This window comes from Malaclemys terrapin, chromosome 6, assembly GCF_027887155.1.
Source record: "Malaclemys terrapin pileata isolate rMalTer1 chromosome 6, rMalTer1.hap1, whole genome shotgun sequence".
Classification (NCBI taxonomy): domain Eukaryota; kingdom Metazoa; phylum Chordata; order Testudines; family Emydidae; genus Malaclemys; species Malaclemys terrapin.
Window position 1 is genome coordinate 90,067,974 of NC_071510.1, and position 17,126 is coordinate 90,085,099.

Below are 17,126 nucleotides of genomic sequence, written 5' to 3' on the forward strand. Positions count from 1 at the left end.
GTGAAATTAACAAGACAGCCAACAGTTGATCTAAGGACTGCATCCCTAACTACACCAACATAAGCCCTATGCCTCTCGTGTAGGTGGAGTTATGATGTCCGTGTAGTAGGGCACTTACATCAGTGGGACAAGGCTGTAATGTGTACACTGACATAATTAGGTTGACATAAGCTGCCTTACGTGGACCTAACTGTGTAGTGTAGACCACGCCTGAGACAATACTTACAAGCCTGACATTTCCTCTCAACTTCTTGGTTCATTTGAGGCTAATCAAAAACAAAAAAACCCAACCTCTATCCACTCTATGGGTTTTTATACTTCTATGTGGCCCATGTCACCATGGATTTTTTCTAATTTCTCAATGAGTGTAAGGAATCATCAGCTGTTCAAAATCTCCTCATCAGAGCATTCCATCTTGATAGATCTCACTTCAAATCAGAGTTCTGCATAGGGAATATTTCCTTGTCAGGCATCTGGACTAGTGTCCTTGATCCTGAGAGTGGTTAGCAGTGATTCACACCAATAACCTCAAAAAAACTAGTCTTGTATGCAAGAGTCAAATTGTGTGTTTTTCATGCCACAAGCCTTAAGAATTTCTTGGGCTAATGCATTAACCTGATCAGGTATACAGAAGGTTGTTGTAGCATGCGGATAAGTTTCAGAAAAATGAGCCTTAAGCTCTGATGCACTCACTACACTTCCATATTCCTTTTTCTACACTCCTAAAACAGTCCTTGAAGATTAATATTTATATATAGAATCATCTGCAGCCACTATTTGGAATCCTTGTGAAAACTCTTCTTAACGACTATGCAGTAACTCTACTGGCGTTTTCTCACACAGACTTGCCTACTTTGTTGCTGTTACATAAGTTTCAGTGCGAGATGTATCTTAGTAGACACACATACGTACACCCTTCCCTCTGATCTGTTCACAGAGATGACTTCTCAAATTTTGCACTGCGGCACTGTAGCGGGGCGGCCTGGCTCCCAGGCGCCCCTGGAAGCGACGAGCCAGAACAGCCGCCAGAGTGGGCGGAGCCACCGCGGCCTGTCCCCGACCCCCGGAAGTCAAGGGGCGGAACAGGAAGTATAAAGGCCAGGCCACAGCGCTCAGTAGCTGGCCGGCAGTGGGAGAGGACAGACGTTGATGCCCGAGCTCCTGCGGGCCTGAGCCTGCCGAGAGCCCGGTATCCAGAGGAGCGGTCTGAGCTTCCCCCCACCGAGGGCCCAGAGGGAGCGACGAACCTACCTGCTGCTCGGGGCCCGGAGGAGCCCATGATCTGCGACCCAGCAGACAAAACTCAGGAGGAACAGGTACCCATGGAGGAGGAGATGGGAAGTGGCCCAGGGATAGCAGACCCCGAACCCATGTCAGTGTGTTGCGGTCAGGATCCCCACTGACTGCGCGGCAGACGGACTGCTGCGGATAGGGCCCCGGGCTGGAACACAGTGGAGTGGGTGGGCCTGTGTTCCCCCCTGCCACCCCACGCCGGGTGGCAGTCTCTCCCCCTCCTTGTCCAAGGGGCCTGGGCCTCTGACAGACTATTTGTTTGCTGCCCCGCCCTGCCCTAGGGCCTGGGCTAACCCAAACTGACCCAGCCCTTGCTACAAGGCCTGGGCCGCTGATTGACTATTGGTTTGCTGCCCCGCCCTGATCCAGGGCCAGGGCTGCTAATTGTGTGCTCAGTCCCTGCCTAAGGGCCTGAGCTCTGAACTGTTGATTGTGTGCTCAGTCCCTGCCCAGGGGTCTGGGCCCTAACTGTTGTTGGCTTTGTAGCGGGGTGGCCTGGCTCCCAGGCGCCCCAGGAGGGGATGAGCCCCACCCTGGAACTACTACACGTGGCAAGTCAGGCAGGAGATCCGCCCAGGATGTGGGCGCGAACTCTCGACTCCGGGGAGAGAGGGGCCGGGGGAGAAAGATCCCCCTCCCGAGAGATGGATCTGTCCCAGCTCTTGGCCCTGGTGACAGAAACCCAGGAGCGGCAGCAGGCGGCCCAGTTGCAACAGCAAAAGGAGCAGCAGGCCGCACAGCTGCAACAGCAGCATCAGCTCATGGAGCAGCTTGGAACTCAACGGAACCAGCTCGTGCAAGATCTGGTCACCCAGCAGCAGGAGTTCCAGCGGGAGTGTCTCCAGCAACTCGCAGCGGCACTGGCCTGACCCGGAGAGGCACAGCCGGGAGGCGCAGCCGGGACTACGCGGCCTAGCCCCCCGATCCGGCTGACGAAAATGGTACCCGGCGATGACCCTGAAGCCTTTCTCGTCACCTTCGAGCGGGTGGCCGTCGTCGCCGGTTGGGCCCCAGAGCTATGGGCTTCCATATTGGCCCCGTACCTGACTGGGACGGCACAGATGGTCTACCGAGGCCTGTCGGTGGAAGCCGCCCAAGACTACAGCCAAGTAAAGGCTGCCATTCTGGATGCCCTGGATGTGAGTCCCGAGACTTTCCGCCAGTGGCTTAGAAGTCTGACCTACCCCACAGGGGCCCGACCTCGGCAGGTGGCCCAGGAACTCTGGGAAACCTGCAAGCGGTGGTTACAGCCCGAGCACCGAACATCGGAAGAGGTAATGGAACAGGTGCTGCTAGAGCAGTTCACCCATGTTCTTCCACCACGGGGGCGGGCCTGGGTCCTCCGCCACCGACCAGCGACCCTGGCCGCCGCCGTGTCACTAATGGAGGACTTCCTCGTGGCTGACACGCCGATAGGCCCGGGACTCCGAGGGGCCCCACCCGGGGTAGAGCGCCCTACCCCGGAGAAGAAAGGGACACCCGCTCGAGCGGATTTACGGATTTCCTCCCGGGAAACCAAGGGTTGGACTCGTGCCCCGGTGGCACCCGGGCGACCCGCTCGGATCCCGACCCCCATAGGGCGAAAAGACCACCGAAGTCCGCCGGGACCCCCCCTGGGGTTCGGCCCCGGACGGGACGGGCCACCCTGGGGCCCTGTTTCGCCTGCGGGGAGTATGGCCATCTCCAGCGGGACTGCCCGGGGCCGGAGTGTACCTTCGGTCAGGTCTGTGCAGGGGAGGCTCGGGCCCGTCCTTCCCAGGCGGCTAAGATTACCGTGCCGGTGGTCATTGAAGGATACCCGACAGTGGCCCTCCTCGACTCGGGCTGCGGACAGACGCTAGTCCGCCAACCCTTCGGTCCCCCGGCTGACGCCCGATTGGGTGAAATTCGCCTGCAGTGCATCCATGGGGACATATGGCCCTACCGGAATACCCGGGCCCAGCTGACGATCGAGGGGGTCACCCGATCAATGGTGGTGGGACTTGCCCCACGACTGGCATACCCGTGATCCTGGGCCGGGACTGGCCGGAGTTTCCAGCAATCCTCCGCCGGCACGCAGGAGACGACCCGCGGGCCATGCCAGCCTTAGAAGGGGAGGCCCCCGAGAGCGAAGGAGAGGAGAGAGAACCCCCCGAGCCAACCAGCTCGGCCGGAGAACCAGAGGATGCTCCCCCAGGGGCGGCGACGGACTCCTCACCCACCACGGACTTCTGCTGGGACCAACGGGCCGACCCCACACTTCAGCGAGTATACGAACAATTGGCCATGGCGGATGGGACTGTCCTCGACCCCGGTCGAGCGGCCCAGTGGCCACACTTTGAGTTGCGGCAGGACCGCCTGTATCGGGTCGAGTGGGACCCCCCACACGGGGGAGACCCGAACCCAACTCCTCGTTCCCTGGCGTCATCAACAGTCCGTCATGAAGTTGGCCCACGACGTCCCCGCGGCTGGACACCTCGGTCATGAGAAAACCCTGGCCCGGATTTTAGGACGCTTCTTCTGGCCAGGGGTGTACCAGGAGGTGAAGAATTACTGTAATTCCTGCCCGCGCTGCCAGTTGGCCGCCGCGGCCCGGACTCCCAAGGCCCCGTTGGTCCTGATGCCCCTAATTGAGACACCCTTCGAGCGCGTGGCCATGGACCTGGTGGGGCCCCTTCCCAAGAGCAGTGCAGGGTTTCAATACATCTTGGTGATGTTAGACTATGCTACCCGGTTCCCCGAGGCAATTCCCCTCCGGAACATTACAGCCCGCACCATCGCCGATGAACTGGTGAAGATTTTTGCCTGCGTCGGCCTACCCCGCGAGATCCTCACGGATCAAGGGACAAACTTTACTTCGCAGTTGCTCCGCCAGGTGTGTGAGCTTCTGGGGGTCAAGCAACTGTGAACGTCAGTCTATCATCCCCAGACGAACGGGCTGGTCGAGAGGTTTAACCGGACCCTAAAAGACATGCTCCGTAAGTTCCCCCGGAGGACCTTCGCCGATGGGACCAGCTACTCCCACCCTTGCTCCTGGCGGTCCGAGAGGTCCCCCAGTCGTCGACGAAATTCTCGCCGTTCGAACTGCTCTATGGCCGTCGACCGCGAGGCCTATTGGACCTAGTGAGGGAAACTTGGGAGCAAACCCCCTCACCGGCCCAGGGCCTCTTAAAGTACGTGATCCAGCTCCAGGAGCGTCTTAAGCAGGCTGGAGACCGGGCCCAAGAGAATTTGAAAGCCGCCCAGGAGACGCAAGCCCAGGCCTACAACCGGGAGGCCCAAACACGGGACTTTTTACCCAGAGACCGGGTATTACTCCTTCTCCCCTCCAGTGAGTCGAAGGTTCTGGCTCGCTGGCAAGGACCATATGAGGTGGTCCGGAAAGTGGGCCCGGTTACATATGAGATCGACCAGCCCGATCGGAAGAAGCGGATACAGCAGTACCACATCAACCTGCTCAAGCCCTGGCAGGAACGGGAAGGGCTTTTGATTAACCCCTACCCGCCAGAGCCCGAGCTAGGGCCCCAGGTAGCCCACACCAGGGACCCTGAGGAACCCCAATTTGGGGAGACCCTGACGGAGGAACAACTCAAGCAAACCCGGTGCCTCCTATGAGCGTTCCGTCACACCTTCACTGCCCAACCAGGAGCCACCTCCCTGGTGTACCATAGGATCCAAACGGAGCCGGGGGTGGTGATTCGCGGCGCGACCAGACCCTTGCCATATCACCGGAGAGGCGCCGTGGATGAGGAGGTACGGGCGATGCTGGATCTGGGCGTGATTGAACCGTTGCACAGCGAGTGGCGAAGCCCAGTCGTGTTGGTACCAAAGCCCGACGGCTCCCAACGGTTCTGCATCGACTTTAGGCGTGTGAATGCCATCTCCAAGTTCGATGCCTACCCCATGCCCCAGATAGACGAGCTGTTGGCTTGGTTAGGAGGAGCTCGTTACATCACGACCCTGGACCTCAATATTGGCAAATCCCCCTGGATCCTACTTCCAGGGAGAAAACTGGGTTCGCCACCCCTACGGGCCTATACCAGTTTACCCGAATGCCCTTCGGCCTCCACAGAGCCCCGGCCACGTTTCAGCGCCTGATGGACCGCCTCCTCCAACCCCACCAAGACTACGCAGCGGCCTATTTGGACGACGTAGTCATTTACAGCCCGCAGTGGGAAAACCATCTAGAACAGGTCGCAGCCGTCCTGAGGTCCTTGCGGGCCGCCGGGTTAACGGCCAACCCGAAGAAGTGTTGCATCGGCCGACAAGAAACTATCGGGCACGGACAGGTGAAACCACTGGTGGACAAGGTGCAGGCCATTGCGACCTGCCCCCCGCCCACCATGAAATGGCAGGTACGCCAGTTTCTGGGGCTAGCGGGGTATTATCGACGCTTCATTCCCCACTTTGCGGTGATCGCAGTCCCCTTGACGGTACTCATGACGAAGGAAAGCCCCCGGCAAGTGGTCTGGACCCGCGAGTGTGACGAAGCCTTTCAAACCCTCAAAACAAGCCTCTGTCAAGAGCCAGTCTTATATAGCCCCGATTTCAAGCAGGCCTTCGTCCTGCAAACCGACGCTTCGGAGGTGGGTCTCGGGGCAGTCCTCTCCCAAGAGGTTGGCGGCGAAGAGCATCCGGTCCTCTACATCAGTCGGAAGCTCTTCCCCCGAGAAAAGAACTATGCGGTGGTGGAAAAGGAAGCCCTAGCCGCGAAGTGGGCTTGTGATGCCCTGCGGTACTATCTCCTAGGAGCCCCTTTCATCCTGGTCACCGACTACTCTGCTCTCCAGTGGTTGGCCCGCATGAAGGACCATAATATGTGGCTACAGCGGTGGTACTTAGCGCTGCAACCTTATGCCTTCACCGTTCGCCATCAGGCTGGGAGAGACCACGCGAACGCCGACTTCCTTTCCCCGCCTAGGAGGTATGGAAAGGTCTGGCCCCGGTACCCGGGAGCCAGCCTTGAGGGGGGGGGCCATGTAGCGGGGCGGCCTGGCTCCCAGGCACCCCTGGAAGCGATGAGCCAGAACAGCCGCCAGAGTGGGCGGAGCCACTGTGGCCTGTCTCCGCCCCCCGGAAGTCAAGGGGCAGGACAGGAAGTATAAAGGCCAGGCCACAGCGCTCAGTAGGGAGAGGACAGACGCTGGTGCCCAAGCTCCCGCGGGCCTGAGCCTGCCGAGAGCCCGGTATCCTGAGGAGGACTGGCCGAGCCTGCCGAGAGCCCGGTATCCAGAGGAGCGGTCTGAGCTTCCCCCCACCGAGGGCCCAGAGGGAGCGACGAACCTACCTGCTGCTCGGGGCCCGGAGGAGCCCATGATCTGCGACCCAGCAGACGAAACTCAGGAGGAACAGGTACCCATGGAGGAGGAGATGGGAAGTGGCCCGGGGATAGCAGACCCCGAACCCATGTCAGTGTGTTGCGGTCAGGATCCCCACTGACTGCGCGGCAGACGGACTGCTGCGAATAGGGCCCCGGGCTGGAACACAGTGGAGTGGGTGGGCCTGTGTTCCCCCTGCCACCCCCCGCCGGGTGGCAGTCTCTCCCCCTCCTTGTCCAAGGGCCCTGGGCCTCTGACAGACTATTTGTTTGCTGCCCCGCCCTGCCCTAGGGCCTGGGCTAACCCAAACTGACCCAGCCCTTGCTACAAGGCCTGGGCCGCTGATTGACTATTGGTTTGCTGCCCCGCCCTGATCCAGGGCCAGGGCTGCTAATTGTGTGCTCAGTCCCTGCCTAAGGGCCTGAGCTCTGGACTGTTGATTGTGTGTTCAGTCCCTGCCCAGGGGTCTGGGCCCTAACTGTTGGCTTTGTAGCGGGGCGGCCTGGCTCCCAGGCGCCCCAAGAGGGGACGAGCCCCACCCCGGAACTACTACAGGCACCAAAAGTGTATGTGTGTGTCAGTTGCACTCCTCAGAGCTAGTTCTTCTTTCATCTCCTCAGAATCGACTCAGCAACAACAGTCCGAAGAGCTTCATGGCCAGCAGCAATTGCAGTACTGGTGTCCATAGTTGGTCATCTCCTCAGCTTTCAGCAAGATAGAGAGTCGGATCCAATGTGGCACAGGCTCTGGGACACAGCTCTCACAACAGACATCTTAGCCCTGTACTGTTCAGCCACTGAGTCCACAGAGTAGTCTCCAAATCCTCTTATTTATAACCTTTCCCTAGTGAGTTCTGACTGACTCAGCTTTCAAACACTGATTTGTGTGGAACCTGCTAGACAGCTAGCCCTTAATGGAAACCCTCTGCATAGCTTCAGAGACAGCTACTGAGCATGCCCAGTAACTACCACACACCCCTCCCTGAGATGCTTCTGGGCCCTTCTCTAAGGGCTTGTCCACACTTGAAATGTTACAGTGTCTCCCTGAGAGGCAGTATCTAGGTCGATTAAAGCATTCCGTTGGCTTAGCACTGTCTACACAGGGGGTAAGGCTGGCTTAACTATGCCACTCAGGGATTTTTCACACCTCCTGAGTGACACAGTTAAGCCAACTTAATTTTCTAATACAGACCAGGCCTCAGTGTCCTGCTTTGTTCTCGGCACATATGCAGATGCCAAAGACAGAGGAGTCAACAAAAAATCTAGTATCAGAGGGGTAGCCGTGTTAGTCTGAATCTGTAAAAAGCAACAGAGGGTCCTGTGGCACCTTTGAGACTAACAGAAGTATTGGGAGCATAAGCTTTCGTGGGTAAGAACCTTACTTCTTCAGATGCAAGTAATGGAAATCTCCAGAGGCAGGTATAAATCAGTATGGATATAACGAGGTTAGTTCAGTCAGGGAGGGTGAGGTGCTCTGCTAGCAGTTGAGGTGTGAACACCAAAGGAGGAGAAACTGCTTCTGTAGTTGGATAGCCATTCACAGTCAAAAAAATCCATGTCACCTCCTCACTGCTTCTCTCCCCTACTTAGACTAAAAAAAAATATGTACAATAAAGTATTGCTACAGTACAAGCATGTGTGTTATATTACCACTTGACATAGGGGCAATGCTAGTGTCAGAATGAGACATTGGATTTGAAAGGAGGGACAACAATATTTTTGTTCAACTTAAGAAAAAAAGCTGTTCTTCTAATTTATAGTGATCTCTTGCATTTCTGTTTTAAGTAAAAATGAAAGTTTAAAAACCCACATTGTAGTAGTACTGCCACATTTCTATAATAAATTTTAACAATTATTTTCACTTCTGTGGCACCATCCCTCCAAGGATCCCATAAGAATATACTGGATCAAACCAATGGTCCATCTAGCCCAGTATCCTGTCTTCTGACAGTGACCAGTGCCAGATGCTTCAGAGCAAATAAACAGAATAGGGCAATTATTGAGTGATCCATCCCGCTATCCAGTCCCAGCTTCTGGCAGTCAGATATTTAGGGACACCTAGAGCAAGGGGTAGCATCCATGACCATCTTGCTTAATAGCTGTTGATGGACCTATCCTCCATGAACTTATCTAATTCTTTTTTGAATCCAGTTATACTTTCGGCTATAACATCCCATGTCAATAACATCCCAGTCCACAAGTGGACTGTTCACTGAGTGAAGAAGTATTTTCTTATGTTTGTTTTAATTCTGCTGCCTATTAATTTCATTGGGTGACTCCCGGTTCCTGTGAGACAAGGTGGGCGAAGTAAAATATCTTTTATTGGTTCTTGTGTTATGTGCAGCAGTAAATAACTTTTCCTTAGTCACTTTCGCCACTCCAGTCATAATTTTATAGACCTCGATCATATCCCCACTTAGTCATCTCTTTTCTAAACTGAACAGTCCCAGTCTTTTTAATCTGGGGACTGCATATGCAAGCTCCTCCATACCCCAATATTTTTTGTTCTCCTTCTCTGTACTTTTTGAAATGAGGCAACCAGAACTGCATGCAGTATTCAAGGTGTGGGTATCTCCTGGATTTAAAACACGTTACCAACATTTATCCTACTTTACAGATGGGGAGCATGGGTAGTTTAAGGGTATGTCTATACTGCAATCACAGGATGCAATCACAGTCAACATACTCAAGAAAGCTTTAATCTAGCTATCTTGGGAGCCAGAACAGTAAAGCCAGGGTAGCACAAGCTTCAGCTCAGGCTGTAAAAATCTTCCCAGAACCCTGGGTTATTTCTCGTGGGGCTAGTCCACACAGAACTCACGCTGCCAGAGCTGCACTGTTGTGGGTGACCCTATCTAGCTAGATTAAAAGTAGCTCAAGTGTCTTGGCTCAAACTGCAATCACAGCCAGTGACTGCAGTCTAGATATACCGTAAGTGACTCTTCAAAGGTCAGATAGTGAGTCTATCATAGATCTAGGAACAGAACCTAGTGTTATCCTTTGTAACTAGATAAATAATAGAGAAACTGATTTTCTGGAAGGCCAGGGGGTGGGGGAAATAAAATCTTTGCTCTACTGTCAGATTTTACAAGTCATCTGAAATCTCTTTTCGTATTTGAGATCTTAGCGATTAACAAGATTTTTCTTACTGCATGCCAAGTAGATCCAGCCGTCAGTTCAGATTTTTCAAGCAGAATGACATCCTTCATGCCAGCCTTGGCCAGGTGGTAAGCAAGACTTACACCAATGCAACCACCTCCAATAATCACTATCTCTGCTGTATCTTTCCATTTAGTTCCCAAGAAAGAAGATGGCTTTTCTTCCCTGGAAAAAGAAAGTCACAAACAGGATACAAAATTAATCTTTTATCCTCTCATCTAAGCTAGTAGTTAAAAGTTACCTTTAAAAATTTACCTTTATCTAGTCTGGCCTCCTGTATCTCACAGGCCATTAAATTTGATCCAGTCACCCCTATGTTGAGCCCAGTAAATTGGGTTAGACTAAACATTGCAGTCTTGAGGAGATTAAACAGTTGTATGACACAGGCAGAGAGAACAGAAGAGACCGAGGTGTTACCAATGTCCCTGCAATGGCAGGGAACTGATTAGGTTGGATATGCCAGATGTTACCAGCTGGTAATCCATGCTCTATGATGCAGAGAAAGGTGAAAGAACCCCAAGGTCCCTGCCAATCTGAACTGGGGAAAAAATTCTTCCTGAACCCAGATTTGGTGATCAGTAAGACCCTGAGCATTTGAGCAAAACCACCAGCTAGGCATCTAAGGCAGCAGACCCTCTATACCAGTGGTGGGCAACCTGTGGCCCGCACGCGGCCTGTCAGGGTAATCCATTGGTGGGCTGCAAGATAGTTTGTTTACATTGATCGTCCGCAGGCACGGCCACCTGCAGCTCCCAGTGGCCACGATTCGCCATTCCCAGCCAATGGGAGTTGTGGGAAGCAGCAGCCAGCAAGTCCGTGCGGCCTGTGCCACTTCCCACAGCTCCCATTGGCTGGGAATGGCAAACCGCGGCACTGGGAGCTGCGGGCGGCTGTGTCTGCCGGCGGTCAATGTAAACAAAGTGTCTCACAGCCCGCCAATGGATTACCCTGATAGGCAGCATGGGGGCTGCAGGTTTCCCACCACTGCTCTATACCATCTCATAACACTAGATGGTAGAGCCCCCATAACACTAGAGCCCCCCCGGCTCCCCCGCTCCCATAATCCGAGCCGGCTGCACGCTCTGCAGCCGGTCCGGTTTCGAACCGTGCCCAGGGACCACCTGTACACGCTCGTGCTCCACACGTTGTATCTCCTCACCCTCGTGTCCCGCCCCGACACCAAATGGTGGGACTATCTAACACCTGTGGAGGTTGAGGAGCCCCGGTGGGCCAGTCTTTATTCCACCTTAGTTCCAAGGCCCGCCGGGGACATTGGTTGGCGGCTCCTCCACGGAGCCGTGAGCACGGGCATGTACGTGGCGCGGTTCACCCCTATTCCTGAGGCCTGCCCATTCTGCGGCGAGCGGGAGACCCTGGCGCACGCTTACCTCGAGTGCACCAGGTTGCAGCCCCTGTTCCGGCTCCTCCAGAACCTCTTGTTGAGGTTCTGGCTGCACTTTTCCCCACACCTGTTCATTTATGCACACCCTATCCGTGGCCCCACTACGTCGCGAGACCTCCTCATCAACCTCTTCCTGGCCCTGGCCAAACTCACCATCTATAATACCAGGGAGAGGATGTTGGACGAGGGGGTGCTCTGCGACTGTGGGGCCTACTTCCGTACCTCCCTAGTCTCACGTCTCCGGGCAGAGTTCCACTGGGCAGCGTCCGCTGGCTCCCTTGCCACATTTGAGGAGCAGTGGGCGCTGTCCGGGGTTCTCTGCTCGGTGTCCCCATCCGGTTCCCTGATTTTGAACCTTTAACCGTCACCTCACTCCCTGTTTTTTCATTAGTTGTCCCAAGCAATCATTTGGTTTCTGGGTCCAGTGGTCCCTCCCGCTAGGCCGGGGGAGGGGCCTTTAGCAGTGGGCGGGTGAGCCCGCCCACTTAAAAAAAATAAAATAACGCTAGATGATCTGATGATCCCTTCTGGCCTCACACTCTATATCCGTATGACACTGGTTCGCCCTGTCCAGTGCCCCATCTACAACAGTGGTCACCCTCTGATGTTTCAGAGAAAGGCAAAAAAAACCAAAACAAAACAAAAACCCCAGCTCCTGGATCATTTCTGTGGCCCTCCTTTGAACTTTCTTCTGTATTTCTACATCTTTCTTGAAATGCAGACATTAATACTGGGCACAGTATTACTATTAGTAGCAGCGTTACCAAAGCTGTGAACAAAAGCAAAATCACTTCCTTACTTCTACCTGATAGTCACCTTTTTATAAATCCTAGGTGCATTAGCCCTTTTGCCACAGCCTTGAAATGAGAGCTCATGTTGACGCGGTTACCCATGATGACCCCTAAATCCTGTTCTGAGTCACTGTTTTCCAAAACCAAGTACACCTCTACCCCAATATAACGCGACCCGATATAACACGAATTCAGATATAACATGGTAAAGCAGTGCTCCAGGGGGGCGGGGCTGCGCACTCCGGCGGATCAAAGCAAGTTCAATATAATGCAGTTGCACCTATAACGTGGTACGATTTTTTGGCTCCCGAGGACAGCGTTATATCAGGGTAGAGGTGTATCCCATCCTGTAGGTATAGCCTGAATTCTTTGTTTCCTAATATATTATCTTTAATTCAGCTTTGTTAAATCCATATTGCTGGATTGTGACCACCTAAACCAAGCAATTCAAAGCACTCTGTAACAGTAACCTGTCCTCCTTGTTATTTATTACCCCACCAATTTTTGTGTCATCTGCAAACTTTAGCAGCAAAGATTACTATTTATATCATGGTCTACTCTAAATCACTGATAAAAATATTCAATAATGTTGGATCAAGAATCAATTCCTGGTGGACCCCTCTAGAAATCTCTCTCCATTAAGTAGATTTTGGGATCTGTTAGTGAGACCATTTTTATCCATCTAAGGTATGCCCTGATGGCGCCATGTAATGCAGTTTTAAAAATCAGAATGTCATTTGGTACTAAATCAAATGCCACAGAGAAATCCAGGTACACTAAATCAACATAGTTGCTGTAATCCTGTTCTTTTTAAAAAGGTAACGCTTGACAAGACCTACCTTCCATAAAAAACATGCTAAACTGGCATTAATTATATTTTTAGCTTTTAATTCTTTGATAGAGTCCCAGATTAACCAGTCCATTATTTTGCCAACGATTGATCTCAAGCTAATATGGTCTGTGGTTCCCTTTTTAAACATTGGAAATGCCCTGGCATTCCACCAATCCTCTTCCACTTTCCCTAGGTTTCTAAGATTTGTTAAAAGTTAACAGTAAGTGGTTCAGAGAGCTCCTTGGCTAGCTCCTTTAAGACTTTGGGGTGTAAGTTATGCAGCGCCGCTATGAATATGTTTAATTTTAGCAGCAGCTGCTAATATGGATTTCCCTCTTCACTTGTAATGAAGCCAAAACTGTCTGACGCCTTTCACTAGTATTTTAAAGCCTTCGTCGCTGTCAAACCAGCAGATTGGTATGATTCGGGGGTGCCTCTTTTCTGTGAATCGCAGCACTTACTTTGTTATTCAGCTGTTAAAACGATGAAGGAAATGGCTATGGCAGAATTTAGGAATAGGGGAGACCTATATTAGGTCAGCTCGCCCGTCCTCACCTCTGTCACTCGGGGTCATACAACCTCTGCTGGGGGAAGTGGAGCCTGTGCACAGGGAAGCCGTCGCCTAGCGAAGTACTTCCATTCGCACCAACATTTTCCCTCCAGAAAAACGCGATGAGAGCGCGCGTCGCGAACCACCCCCAGCGCAGGCTCTAGCCCGCAGGCAGAACTCACCGCCCCGCAGTGCCGGAGCCGCTGCTAAGGGGGCGCGCCCGGCGGGGTAAGGCGAGCTCTCGGCCTCGCAACTGGGGTGGGAGCAGCCTCAGGGCTCCCCGCAGCATGGCGCGTGCCGGACCCTCGCAGGCGCTGGGCTGGGCTGGCTCGGCTCACTCGGCAGGGTGGGAAAACTGCCTCCCCCGGGACCCCCAGTGGCCAATCCCCTTAGCGGAGGGAGCCGGGCCCGCCCCGGAGCGGGGAGGGGAGCGGGGACACAGAGCCCCTCCAGCGACCAAGGTCCTGCTGCCTTCCCTGTCAGCGAATGTGAAGTTACATCACGTCGGAGTGGGCAAGAGGCCAAAGCGCCGTGCGCCTGGGCAGAGCCGCGTGGGGCTCACACAGGACTGGCAGCCCCGCAGCGGGGCCAGGGTCCCAGGGAGGGAGGGTGTTGCCTGTTCCGTAACGGGAGTTGGGGGCAGACCCGGCCACCCAGGATCCACCCCGCATCCCGCCTCTCCTCCGGGGCTATAAAGGGGCGGGTGGGCTAGGCTGTGTACGCCGAGTCTCGCTGCGCCGCCGACAGTAAGTGCCTGGGTGCAAAGACAGCGCTGCTAACGCCTCGGAAAAATGCAGTCGCCGCCTGTCGGAGCGAGCCCCCAGCACGCCAAGAAGAAGGTAAATGCCCGGGGACTCGCGCCTGTCTAGGAGCCGCTGAGGGCGCAGGAAGTCCCCAGTCCGTCCCACTTGCAGGCTCCCTCCCTGTAGCCGCTGGGGGGACTGGAGCGGTCGGCCCGGCAGCTCTCTTGGGGGTAGCTGTGTGTGGCTGCTCCAGCTGTCCCGTGATGTGCCCCGAGGAGAAGCGGCCGCCAAAGCTCCCGCTAAGGGTTTGAGCCCTTCACTTGCAAAGTCTGGAGGCACAGCTGTGTTGGAACAAACAGGATCGCTTCGCTGAGCTACCATGGGCGGGCACCGCCCCCTGCTCCCATTCGGGGCTGCTGCTGCTAGTGCATGGCCGAAGGAGGGGGTGGGAAATAGAACCATCATGCAAATTGAGTGGGGCAAAATCCTGCTCTGAGAATAGCACTATCAGTCATCTCTCTGATATTGCCACCTCCTTCCAAGCACAGACCCTTTCCTCCCAGGGCATGGGAGGAGAGCGCCTGATTTCAGGCAGCTTTCAGAGGGGTTGCCTTGTTAGTCTGTATCAGCAAAACAAAGAGGAGTACTTCGTGGCAATTTAGAGATTAACAAATTTATTTGATCATAAGCTTTCCGGGGCTAAATCCACTTCATCAGGTGCATCAGCTGATTTCAGACAATTTGAGGCTGAGAAGCAGTTTCTATAGTTGGCAGGTTCAATAGGCGTTGTCACATTTAGTAACAGAATTTGCAGTCCTGCTCTTTCCTAGGACAGTGGTCTTCAACATTTTTTCATTTGCAGACCTCTACAAAATTTCAAATGTGGGTGGCACCCCTTTGGAAATCTTAGACTTAGTCTGCAGACCCCCAGGGGTCCGTGGTCCACAGGTTGAAAACTACTGGCCTAGGACTTTACCTTTTTAAAAACTTTTACAACCGTCTGATTGTTGTTTTTAAATCAAAAGGTAAATATATAAATATTTCTACAAATAGGTAGCTACTGTGAAAAGTTGAAGAGTTAACAGAAGCAAAATATAATCCCTTGATCATAAATGTATCCATTGAGCTATTAAATTATTCTCTTATATAACTTTATGCTGCAACATTCATATTTAGAATGTAATGGCTTGATTAAATGAGTGAGGAAATGAAGCCACCTCTGAGTTCTTACCAGGAATAAATTTGAATAATTTGTTGTTTTATATTATTTGATATGCTGGATGAACAGTATTCATTATTCTTTAAAATTCTAGGAGTGCTGTATATTAAGTCGTTATTAAAATACCATATGCACAATTCTTAATCAGATAGGATTTCTATCCCTAACTTCCTTGCAACTGTACAAGATTAAAGTTACTCCTCCATATATTTATATGACTAAATCCCTATAGTTTTTGTGAGGGTACACAGATAAAAGAGAGCCTTTGTACAGTCAGTTAGTTGAAGAAATATACTTAGATTGATGGTAACAGGTTACAATCCATTGACCAAACATTTGAACAATATCTAAACAAAATTTGATGGTTTCAGAGCAATAGCATATACCAGATATCTCTTCATGAAAGGGTCTGTGAAACCATATAATTACACCATGTTCATGGAATATTGCACTTGTATGAAAATGTTTTAACTATTCTAAGTAACACTTAAGATTACTATAAATGAAAGGGATCAGAGGGAATTTTTTTTTCAATTTTGCTTTATATAAAACACTAATATACAGGCACTTTTACTGTTCCCCTTAATAGCCAGTAAATTAAACTGTAGCTAGGCTACCAATTATCCCTAAAATTTCCTATCATTGAAGTTGCACCAGTTGGTGCTAGCACTCATGGTAGCCTGGGTAGGAAATTGTAGGTAGACTAAATTTAAAAAGCCTTAGTTAGTTTTCCATGATGATTGTGTGGGGCTTTCATCCAGCAAAGGGATTGGAAAAAGATTTTTTTTTTTTTTTTAAATAAAAATGTGGTGTGTGATGTTTTTTGGGTTTATTTTTTACCTCTGCAATTAGCAAGGATTCTCAGGAAGAACTGCCTTGAATTAATTTTTAACAGAATAATGGCCAACAAGTTCGCATTAAAGAGTATGATTTGATTTAACTCAGCACATTAAAACATAGTGTCCATATTTCATATTAACACGTATTCGGTACTTTGTAGTAGCTTGTAACTAATGCATGAGGTGATCTGAAATGTTTCCTCCCCTTTAAAGTTTCAGTCCGCTCCATCTTCATTAAACTTTTGAAGTGAACTCCCCCGGTGAAAGCTTCCTTGGCAGACCATGGAAACAGAGACCCAGATTATGATCTTTTACATCAGGGGTGGGAAAACTGTGGCCCCATGGGGCTGCATCTGGCCCATCTGACCTTTTAATCTGGCCCTCGAGCTCCTGCCGGGGAGCAGGGTTGGGAGCTTTTCACGCTCCGGTGCTCCAGCCGGAGAACGAGGTCAGGGGTTTGCCTTGCTCCACTTTGTGCGTGCAGCAGCTCCGCGCAGCTCCTGGCAGCAGGAGCAGCCAGGGAGTTTTGCACGCTGCCCCTGCCCCAAGTGCCGGCTCTGCAGATCCCATTGGCCAGGAACCGTGGCCAATAGGAGCTGCAGGGGCGCTGCCTGCGGACGGGGCAGCATGCAGAGCAGTGTGGCACCGCCTCTGGAGGGGAGGCAGGCTGCTGTTTCCAGGAGCTGCTTCAGGTAAGTGCCACCTGGACCCTGCACTCCTGAGGCCCCCCCCATGCCCCAACCCCCTGTCTCAGCCCTGACCACCCTCCAAATCCTTTGATCCCTGCCTGGAGCACCCTCCTGCACTCCAAACCCCACATCCCTAGCCCCACCCAAAGTCTGCACCCCCAGTTGAAGCCCTCATCTCCTCTGTGTGTCCCCATGCCCCCCGTGCACCCCAATCCCCTGCCCCAGCTGGCCCTTCATACAATTTCCATACCAAGGTGTGGTCCTCAGGCCAAAAAGTTTGCTCACTCCTGTTCTAAGTGGCAGATTTATTCTA

General features: G+C 52.6%; 2 protein-coding genes across 3 annotated transcripts in view; one reads left to right on the top strand and one right to left on the bottom strand.

Annotated features, from left to right (window-relative positions):
* DMGDH (dimethylglycine dehydrogenase) overlaps positions 1 to 13,661 on the bottom strand; it is an 89,980-nt gene extending 76,319 nt beyond the window's left edge. The window contains exons 1-2 of one of the 2 annotated variants that reach the window (XM_054032038.1): positions 13,506 to 13,661; positions 9,739 to 9,913 (exon numbers count right to left, since the gene is read on the bottom strand). In XM_054032038.1, the coding sequence (XP_053888013.1) occupies positions 9,739 to 9,913; positions 13,506 to 13,612 (282 nt within the window). In that variant the 5' untranslated portion in view covers positions 13,613 to 13,661. Of the gene's footprint in view, positions 1 to 9,738; positions 9,914 to 13,328; positions 13,431 to 13,505 lie in introns of those variants that run through there. The other variant, XM_054032039.1, reaches the window with a different exon arrangement.
* Positions 13,662 to 14,035: 374 nt separating this feature from the next.
* The window catches only part of LOC128838991 (betaine--homocysteine S-methyltransferase 1), a 30,588-nt gene continuing 27,497 nt past the window's right edge, over positions 14,036 to 17,126 (top strand). Inside the window, exon 1 of the mRNA XM_054031585.1 lies at positions 14,036 to 14,162. Within this exon, the coding sequence (XP_053887560.1) occupies positions 14,115 to 14,162 (48 nt within the window). The 5' untranslated portion in view covers positions 14,036 to 14,114. The remainder of the gene's footprint in view (positions 14,163 to 17,126) is intronic.